We start from the raw sequence: 10368 nt of genomic DNA on the forward strand, positions 1-10368 counted from the left end.
AGAGGGCACAGGCCAGGTACCAGGTGAGAGACAAGCCCGCTGCCACAGGCCCTCCCCTACCAGTCTTGCACTGACCAGGACTGGTCCTCCATGGGCCTCTCTGGTCATGGACTGATTCAAGCTGCCCTGTCCAGGTCTCCTGGCCATGTTCACCTTGGGTGACCACATTGATGGTAGTGCAGGCAGTCATTCTTATGGGGGGTCAAGTGGCTTGTGAGAGGCCAGCCCCAGGTCTGTCATGATTCACCCATGACAGACTGAGGTGGATAAGGATCACTTATGCATCTGGAGAACTGAACCTCACAAAATGAACAACCAGGAAAGATCTCAGGGGAAAGGTGCATTGTCCCCACAATCAGTGATCATGTCTGTGTCCATGTGCCATCACAGGGGCTGACGAGGGGCGGCCGGCAGAAAACCTGCTGGAATGAGGAAGTGTGACAGAGGAGAAAGAAAAGCAACACACCTCAACTGGGTCACTTGGCCAGATAATAACCAAGCTGGATGTGATCTGCTATGCAAGTTGTGATACTTTTGACCCTTGACCTAAAAGATACTGGAGTTGTTTACACAGCAGTCTGGGAGAAGATGTATCAAGACATGGGCCAGCACCAGGACCAGCCGCATATCCCATGGGGAACACAGTGGCCTAACCTGGTGAGGACAGCACCATGTCATGGTAGTAGCCCTACTGTGTCTCATCAAGGAGCCCCACTTTTTCTGAAAGCAGTATATGACCTTCTTAAAAGTCACTGGGCCTTGCTATAGCAGGCCAGGGAGCAGATGGATGCAACCCAAGCACTGGGCATGGGACCTGGGACCCCAGTCTCTGTCCTGCGGCCACCTCCCTTTATGTCTCCCAACCTTGTCCACTGACATGCCTGCTTACCCTCTCATATCTGAAAGGGTGGGCCCTCCTCCTGGATGTGCCCTCTCCCCAGATCCATTGGTCTTTGGACAGTGCTTCTCCTTTTCTGCACCCATCTCCTCCGCCTGGCCACTGGTCCTCATCCTGGACACCCCACACTCACCTCAGGGCCACTTATCTGCAACCACAACCTAAGACTCTCCTTCCAAAATGCCATTCTCAGGCCCTTCCTTGGTCCAGGCCACCAGTGAACTGCAACCTGGAGATCGGAGGCCAAACCAAAACTCCCTATGTGTCCATGGCACGTAGTCACTTCCACTTAGAAGTCCACATCTACAAAATCCAACTGCTAATCTTCCCCAAAATATCCTCCTCTTGCCAAACTCCCATCTCCATGTACAATATCTCATTCTTCCTAAACACTCGGGATGGTCTTTTATCCACCACTTCCGTTCACTCGTCACACGTAGCAGGAAATCCCATTAACTTCATCTTGAAAATCTAACCGAAATCTGATCACTTCTCTCACCTCTCCTACTTCTACCCTGGACAGGCCATCATCACAACTGTCTGGAAGAATATTGCAGCAGCATCCTCACAACCCCTGGCCACAACCCCTCTCCCACCGGTGTGTTCACTCAGTATGTTTACTTGGTATTCATTGGGATACTTTCAAAATCCTAAATCCAGACAATGGATATCCCGCTTCTATTCAAAAATTTCTATGACTCCCAGCACATTCAGCCAATGAATAGAGGCAGGACTCCTCTCTTCATGGAGTGGAAGAATGAGAATTTTCCTGAATGTTCTCAGGTCAGTCTCACCTCCGAATCTTTGCACATGCGGATCCCTCTGTCTGTACCCTCTACATCTTAACATACCGAATTCTGGGATGAAGACTCCCCACCTGCGAACGCTCCATCATCCAGAACATCGAGGCCTGTACCTCAGTCGGGGACTCAGGACACTGGGACCCCGAGTCAGGTCGGGTGGAAGAATCCTTCAGCCGTGACCAGTTGATCGGCCGGTAGTCCAGCCACAAGCTGGTCATGACCTCGGAACGCTTGGCTTTGAGCCTCCGTCCCCCGCTCTGTAAAGCAGACACAACGCCAAGGGCGACGACTCCCGGGCAGGCTCCGAAGGAGGTCCTTGCAGACATCCCCGCGCGGTCGCCCCCCTACAGCCAAGGATATCTGGGCTTGGGTAGTCAGGACATTCTCTGGGGTCAAGGGGTGCACAGGGCACGGAGACGGAATCTCCCCGACTCTCGAATCTTCCCTGCACCCGTTCCCGCAGGCCCGGTGAGCCTCCCGGCACCATCCACAGCCAGGCAACTTGGTTCCTCCTCCAATACCGATAAAACCGCAAGCTGCCAAAGAAACAACCGAAAACCAGAAGCCACCAGGCGCTGACGCGGCGGTTCCGGAAACGCCTCTCCCCTAGGCTATCATTGGCCAGAGCCCAGATCGCGGCCTCGGAAACGCCCCTCGCCCAGGTTCTCCCTGGGAAGCTCTGAGAAGACGCTTGATGAGAGGCTTTCTGGGGAATGTAGTTCGCGACGCGTGAGCAGTGACGCGACACGTGCGTGTGTGTGTCCGCGTGCGTGCGTGTGTGTGTGTGTGTGTGTGTGTGTGTGTGTCCTGATCACCCAGGCAACGACCCGGAGGCACAGCTACTGGTTGTAGGAACTAGCGTGGTAGCCAGCGGCGGGCCTAGAGCATTTGCCGGCTCAGAGTCTGGGCGTTTCTGCGCTAGCAGCAGAGGACGGGGCGGGACTTCCGTCGTCGCCATTGCAATCTTCGCCGCGCAGTTGGTGGGCTGGTTGGCAGTCGGCTGCTGGGACCAGAGATGGGCATAGGGAAGTCCCGGGACTGTCACCGCACCACTGCATGCACTTTTACCCCTCGGCTCATGGTTCCTCCTTCCTGAGCCTTGGTTTCCCCAGATGTAGAACGGAGGTAATGTACTCCGCCTTAGCCCCACGGTCCCCGGAGACAGCTCCCAGGTCCTTGGGTGCATTTTATACGGGGAAGACTTACTAAAACCCTGAGTGCGACCGTCAGCACGCGGTCACCCCGGGCAGTGGGGGCGTAGGGTTTTGGATGACCCCGCAGGGCTTGTCACTGTCGCTGCCTTGCACGGACCCGCCCACTCCACAGACTCTGACCAGGCCAGCAACCTCGCTGATGGACCCCGGGCAGGTGAGTGGAGGGTGCCCCAGTTCCTCGCCCGCTGGTATCCCTGCCCTCCCGATCCTGGAGCCCCTGTACAAGAGAATGATGGTGTCCTGGACTCTTCGCCTACACTTGAGTCTGGAGCCCAGGGTCACTCTTCCTAGCATCCTGAAACCAGGCTGGACGTTATATGGATGGGTTCACTGTAAGTTAGCCACCTCCTCAGGAGCTGCCCTGGTGTAATCTGAAACCAACCCCAGAGGTGGAGGGTAGTGAGAGAGTGAAGAAAGAGGCACCTCACTCCAGACTGGTTGGTGCAGGTTTAATAAGCAAGGACAGGTACATAGGAAGCTTGCCTTGGGCAGCCACAAGAGTAGATCTCCACACCAGGCCAACAAATCTTAAAAGTTTATATGGAGACTTTAACTTGGTTCAGTCAAGTATACCATCCAGATGGTTTCAGTGTCAGATGACAATCTCAAGGCTATGTCCCTGGGGGAATTTCTGGGAGTGGGGAAGAATACACATTCCAAGGACAGGAGGTGATGGCAAGCCTCCCATTGCCCAGGTCCAGGTCATGGGTCAACTGGCAGTCACATCCTCTTGATGACTTCCCCCCCAACGTTCATATTTCTGGAATCCTATGGGATAAGGTCTGGAAGGGTATCCCAGGCACAGGGACCAGCATGTGCAAATTTCTTGAAGGTGAGTATAAGGTGGAAGTGTTCAAGGAACCGAAGGTCTGCATTTCATCTGGTGAACATAGAAAGCATGGGGACAGGTATCGGCCTGGAATGGCAGGCTGAGGAGCTGGGTCTCTATTCTGAGCATGGTGAATCCCAGAAAGTTTAGAGCAGAGGAGGGAGGTGATCTGATTCGGATCTTAATAGGCTCTCTCTGGATGGCCAGGAGAGAACAGAGTTCTCTCTGGAGGTGAAGTTGGAGGCAGGAAGACCACTGAGTCTTCCATTGAGTGACTGCAACAGTTCAAGTGTGTGCTTTGGTGGCTGGACCAAAGGTAGAAGTAGGAGAAATTGTTGGCTCCTGAATCTCCCTTTTTTTAAAAAAAATTTTTAACGTTTTATTTATTTTTGAGAGAGGGAGAGACAGAGCATGGACAGGGGAGGGTCAGAGAGAGGGGGACACAGAATCTGAAACAGGCTCCAGGCTCTGAGCTGTCAGCACAGAGCCCGACGCGGGGCTCGAACTCACGGACCGCGAGATCGTGACCTGAGCCGAAGTCGGCCGCTCAACCGACTGAGCCACCCAGGCGCCCCATGAATCTCCCTTTTAAGTAGGGTGGACTAGATTTCCTGCTGTGAGGCAATGAGATATCAGGGTTGACCCAGACAGGTTTGGCAGGCGTGGAAGTTGGCGTGAGGAGTAGATTTCAGAGGGAAGATGAAGAGCTAGGCTTCAGCCGTGTTGTATTTGAGGTGTCCTGTAGACTGCCAAATGGAAGTGCCAAGTATGCTTTATGCCAGGTCCAGGCTGGAGACATCCAAGGGAGACTTGTGTGTCGACATTATGTGTGGCTGGGGGTTGACCAAAATGGTGACCAAGCCTCTACCTAGAGACTAGACCTGGGATGAAAAAAATGAAGCATGAAAGTAACAGAGGTAAGATGACAGTGGGGTCTGAGATGAGACTGGTTTACCTCTCTACAGCTCACCAGGTTTTTGTGGCCATCCTCCTTGGGGTCTGGGGTTTTTTTCAGGGTGGAGGAGTAATCAGGGGCAGAAAGGGTCAGTCTAAACTAAGAGTCCCCAAGCCTAGGGTCTGGGATTTGTCTATCTGTGAAAACAGCTATGACTGCTGAAGGGAAAGCATGTAGAGGGTGGAGGTGGAAGAGGGCAGGGGTGTTTAAGATCTATTCATGGTTCTGGGGAACTGAAGGCTGAAGCAACAAGGCAAAGTGGGGAGGCATTAACCAGAAGTGATGATTGTCTCTGGCAGTGGCGATTTTTGGAGATGTGGGGCAAGCCAGGCTGAGTATTGGATCCTGGTTGCCCATTTTATGTTGGGTATGCCATGTGCGTAGTGGGATATAGGAACTAGGGATATGCCTGTGGTGTGGACAGGAAGGGAGGGTGGGGGCTGGGGAGTGGGTGTCCAAAGAGTGACATGTACAAGGTAAGGGAATGTGAACCAATGGGCCCAGGGCCTTGGCACTAGAGGCTTAAGGGAGGAAAGAGAGTCCAAATTTTCTTATACTTGGGAGGTGTGATCTGGGGAACACAAAGGAGCTTGTTTAGTGTGAAGAGTGGGTTCCTGGCTAGCACAGAGCACAGACAGCATCTGTATCAGCTTTTTGTTTCTCTAGATTGGATTGGATTGGATTGGATTGGCCTGGCTACAGTAACTAGTGAGACTACAAGGATAAAGGGACATCTGTGGTGCCAGGGCCTCTTATCTCCTCTGAGGTGGGGGCCTGGGGAGGAGGAGGAGCTGTGGGTGGGTGAGGGAAGGATGGACTGAGGGAGTCAAAGAAGAGAAGATGCCAGTGGTAGATGTAGCAGAACTCTGAGTCATAGGTCAAGGAACTGGATGTGTCCATTTGACTTTTTGTTTGCTTTTCAGCCCATCTGTTGGCCTTCTAGCTTAGCTGTTTCATCATTGCAAAGCCCAGTGACCTTTGAAGATGTGGCTGTGTACTTTTCCAAGGAGGAGTGGGGGCTTCTTGATGCAGGCCAGAGGGACCTGTACCACAATGTTATGCTGGAGAACTTTCAGCTCATGACCTCACTTGGTAAGGCCTTTCTGCCCTGCCCCAGCATGGTGACCAGCTTCTTCCCTTTTACCTTCTTCCCATAGAGTTTTCTGTTCATCCCAAAGTTGGACCATTGGCACTGGTTCTTCCCAGGTTTCCTGTTACAGATGCTGTGGATGCTAGGACTGGGCTGTGTGCATTCTCCTTGTATTTCTCTGAGCAGCCTCATAAATAGTCCTAATAGCTGTTGCCCAGGGGCCTTGTGGGAACAGAGGTTGGGGATCAGGGACATATGGTGTGCCCGATGGATCCCACTAAGCTAGACCAGTTTCTGGCTCAGTGACCCACTATGGGGCCATGCCCAGAATCTGTCCCTTCCCCCATGGGACTTTTTTTTTTAAACTTTGTTGAGCTATACCATAAAATTCATACTTCAGAATGTATAATTCAGTGGTTTTTAGGTATTTGAACAGTTGTATAAATATCACCATAATCTAACATTTTTATCACCTAAAGAGAAATTGTACCCATTAACAGTCATTCCCCATCTTCCCTCATCTCTTCTTCCTCAGCCTTAGGCCACTGCTAATATACTTTATGACTATATAGATTTGCTTATTTAAACATTTCATATAAATGGAGTCACACAGTATATGTTTCTCTGTGAATGGCTTTCAGTTAGTGTAGTGTTTGTAAGGTTAATCCACGTTGTAGCATTTACCAGTACTTCATTCCTTTTTATGGCCAAATAATATTCCATTGTGTAGATATACAATGGTTTGTTTATTCATTCATCAGTTGATGAGGATTTGTCTTGTTTCCACTTTTTTGGCTGTTATGAAAAATGTTGCTATGAACATTCATGTACAAGTTTTTACGTAAGTATGTTTTCATTTCTCTTAGGTAGATACATAGTAGAATTGCCAAGGTGTTTTCCAAATTGGCGGTACCATTTTATATTCCCACTGCAGTGTATGAGTGTTCCAATTTTTCTACTTCCTTATCAATACTTGCTATTGTCTGTTTTCTTATAGATAGCCTAGTTGGTGTGAAATGGTATCTCACTGTAGTTTTGGTTTGCATTTCTCTAATAACTAATGTTGAGCAACTTTTCATGTGCTTGTTGGCCATTTGTTTATGTGTATGTATATATACATATATCCTTTTAAGAAATGTCTATTCAAGTCCTTTGTCATTTCCTCTAGTAAGGCCTCCTTTATTCTGTAGCTTGGCTATCCCTGTCCTACACAGTGGGCCCTTCACTCTTCTTCTGGCCCCCTTGACCTGTCACCATCCCTTGGACCCATTGCTGTATATGTCCAGCCACACATTTCTAATGAAATCACCCTTTCCACCAAGTGGAGCACTCAGATTACCAGAAATTTCTCTGCTTTTAGGTTGTTGGCATGGAGTGGAAGATGAGGGGGCCCATTCCAAGAAGAATGCTTCTATACAAGGGATGTTACAGGTCAGGATCCCCACTGCAAATCCTTCCACCCAGAAGGCTGACACCTGTGATATGTGTGGCCCATTCTTGAAAGACATTTTGCACCTGGATGAACATCAAAGAACATATCCTGAGAATACCCTCTATACATGTGGAGCATGTGGAAGAGAGTTTTGGTTCAGTGTGAACCTTCACCAGCACCAGGAGGAGCACAGTAGAGAAAAGCCCTTCAGATGGGACAAGGACAGGGACTCATTTGTGGAACACTCTATAGTCCTTCTGTCAGAGAAGCCTTTCACTTGTGGGGAAGATGGTGAGGATGCCTTGGACAGCCATGACCTCTTCCAGCATCCAGCCATTGAGAGCAGTGGGAAGCCATATAGAAGCACAGAGTGCAGGAAGGCCTTTTCACACAGTTCTAATCTTGAGCAGCTCTTAGAAGTCCATTCCACCCAGGAGCTCTTCAAGTGCAGCAACTGTGGAAAAGTCTTTCAGAAGAGCTCCACCCTCCTCAACCACCTGAGAATTCATTCTGAAGAGACACTGTTTAGATGTCCAACAGTTGAAAATTCCTTAGAGGAGAAATCAACCCTTGTTAATCACCAAAAATGTCATAATGAAGAGACATGTCATGTATGTAAAGAGTGTGAGAAGACCTTCAGTCACCCTTCTAAACTGAGGAAGCACCAGAAATTTCACACTGGAGTAAAACATTATAAGTGCAATGATTGTGGGAAAACCTTCAGCCACAAACTCACACTTGTTCATCACCAGCGAATTCATACAGGAGAAAGACCTTATGAGTGCAGTGAATGTGGGAAAGCCTTTAATAACAGGTCACACCTCACTCGGCATGAGAAAGTTCACACTGGAGAAAGGCCTTTTGAGTGCAGCAAATGTGGAAGAGCCTTCAGCCAAAGCTCTAATTTCCTTCGGCACCAGAAAGTTCACACCCAAGTAAGACCATATGAGTGCAATCAATGTGGTAAAGCCTTCAGCCGTAGCTCTGCTCTCATTCAACACTGGAGAGTTCACACTGGAGAAAGGCCTTATGAATGCAGCGAGTGTGGAAGAGCTTTTAATAATAACTCCAACCTTGCTCAGCACCAGAAAGTTCACACTGGAGAACGGCCTTTTGAGTGCAGTGAATGTGGAAGAGACTTCAGCCAGAGCTCCCACCTCCTTCGACATCAGAAAGTTCACACTGGAGAACGGCCTTTTGAGTGCAGCGAATGTGGAAAAGCCTTCAGCAATAGCTCCACTCTCATTCAGCACCAGAAAGTACATACCGGGCAAAGGCCTTATGAATGCAGTGAATGTAGAAAGGCCTTCAGTCGCAGCTCCAGCCTGATTCAGCACTGGAGAATTCACACCGGCGAAAGGCCTTATGAGTGCAGTGAATGTGGGAAAGCCTTTGCTCACAGTTCCAGTCTCATTGAGCACTGGAGAGTTCACACAAGAGAAAGGCCTTATGAGTGCAGTGAATGTGGGAAATTCTTTAGCCAGAACTCCATTCTCATTAAACATCAGAAAGTTCACACTGGAGAAAGGCCTTATCAGTGCAGCGAATGTGGGAAGTTCTTTAGCCGAAAGTCCAGCCTTATTTATCACTGGAGAGTTCACACTGGAGAAAGGCCTTATGAGTGCAGTGAGTGCGGGAGAGCCTTCAGCAATAATTCTCACCTGGTTCGTCACCAGAGAGTTCACACACGGGAGAGGCCCTATGAGTGCAGCCAGTGTGGGAAAGCCTTTAGTGAACGATCCACACTTGTTCGACACCAGATAGTACATACCAGAGAAAGGACTTATGAGTGTGGCCACTGTGGAAAAATTTTTAGCCGTCTTTGCAATCTTGCTCAGCATAAAAGGATTCATACCTGAGTGGAGTCTTATGGAAATGGTCTTTCTGAGAAGATTTTCAGCCAAGTCAGACTTGGAGCAGAATACCCACAGAGAAGTTACCTACATGTACCACTAATTTGGAGAAGCCTTCAAAAGCTACCCTGGCCTTTCTCAGCAGCCCAGAGCTGAGCTCTCTCCCCTATGGAGCACAAATCCCTTTTGAACCTGCCTGGATCCAAATATTTGCAACAGTCATCTACATATGCATGGAAAAAACAGCTCCCTGTGCCTCCTTTCCACTTTCCTGGAGGAAAACAGACTTATCCTGGGCCCATTGGAATGGCTTCATTCCCACTGCCTCTGAGAGGGTTAGGAAACGAACTGACCCCAGGCTGGTTGAGGGGCCTTGAGGGATGTCCAGTTTGGGCTTCTCAGGAAGACGCACATTCCTCATGGATGTTGTCATGTCTGCATGTAATCCCAATGATGTGTCCACTGAGCCCACACATTACCCTTCCCTGGAACCATTTACCCTGGTCTTCTCTATCCAGCATGATAATAAAGACCTCATTGATTAACCCAGCTTAATCTTGGGGGTTGGGGTGGGGTAGGTTGAAAAAAGAAGCAGGTAGAGTGGGGGAAGGCTGATACAGAGCACCCGACAACATCTACCTCAGGGTATAAAAGGAACATAGGGAATTGCTCTATGATCTTTTGTGGCCCACTTCGCATTGCATTTGAAGGACTGGGACAAACTGAAGGGCTCATAAAGTAAACATAGTGGCCTGTGTTTCAGAGATACCTGAAGGCCCAGAGCTCACCCTGAAGAAGGAGGATGTTAGTCTGCAACATTAGAATGGTCTGTTGGATTAGAGGGCAGGTCCCTAGTTCACAGAGAGAACTCTGGGTTCCCCCATGTGAGGAGAAGCTGTCTTCTGGTTCCTAATAAGGAGATATGACCCTGGGAGGCCAGTAGAGGCCTAGTGGATACTGTATCCACCTAGTGGATAGAGAAACACTGGGTGTGAAGTAATAGGGAGTTGGGGAGACTAGGAAACTATAGGCCCATGCCACTGGGGATAAGGAGTAACCACGGTTCTCCATTAACTGTGGCTCTGCAGGTGAGGCAAGTATAACTTAATCTGAGACCCACAGGGGCCATTTGAGAAGCCATCATTAGTACAGAAACACTGGCTGTGGAGAAGAAGACTAGTAAACTAGGGGGAACTTGGCTGTTCTAAAGGTACATCAGAAAATTCCAGGTGACTGGCCAAGTGAGATAAGAGTGCAGAACTACTACTACCTCCTCCTCCTCCTCCTCCTCCTC

General features: G+C 49.5%; 1 protein-coding gene across 2 annotated transcripts; it reads left to right on the forward strand.

The window, feature by feature from the left end:
- Window positions 1–2334: 2334 nt before the first annotated feature.
- On the forward strand, window positions 2335–10358 carry LOC125915820 (zinc finger protein 132-like). 2 transcript variants are annotated; one of them, XM_049621843.1, is made up of 4 exons: window positions 2335–3069; window positions 3611–3747; window positions 5623–5791; window positions 7150–10358. In XM_049621843.1, exons 2-4 carry the CDS (start codon window positions 3649–3651, stop codon window positions 9078–9080), a joined length of 2199 nt encoding a protein of 732 aa, XP_049477800.1. In that variant the 5' UTR covers window positions 2335–3069; window positions 3611–3648; the 3' UTR covers window positions 9081–10358. The 2 variants fall into 2 exon arrangements, with proteins under 2 accessions (XP_049477800.1, XP_049477801.1); XM_049621844.1 differs by lacking the exon at window positions 3611–3747.
- The last annotated feature ends 10 nt before the right edge of the window (window positions 10359–10368 follow it).

The sequence above is a fragment of the Panthera uncia genome, assembly GCF_023721935.1.
Source record: "Panthera uncia isolate 11264 chromosome E2 unlocalized genomic scaffold, Puncia_PCG_1.0 HiC_scaffold_19, whole genome shotgun sequence".
NCBI classification, from domain to species: Eukaryota; Metazoa; Chordata; class Mammalia; order Carnivora; family Felidae; genus Panthera; species Panthera uncia.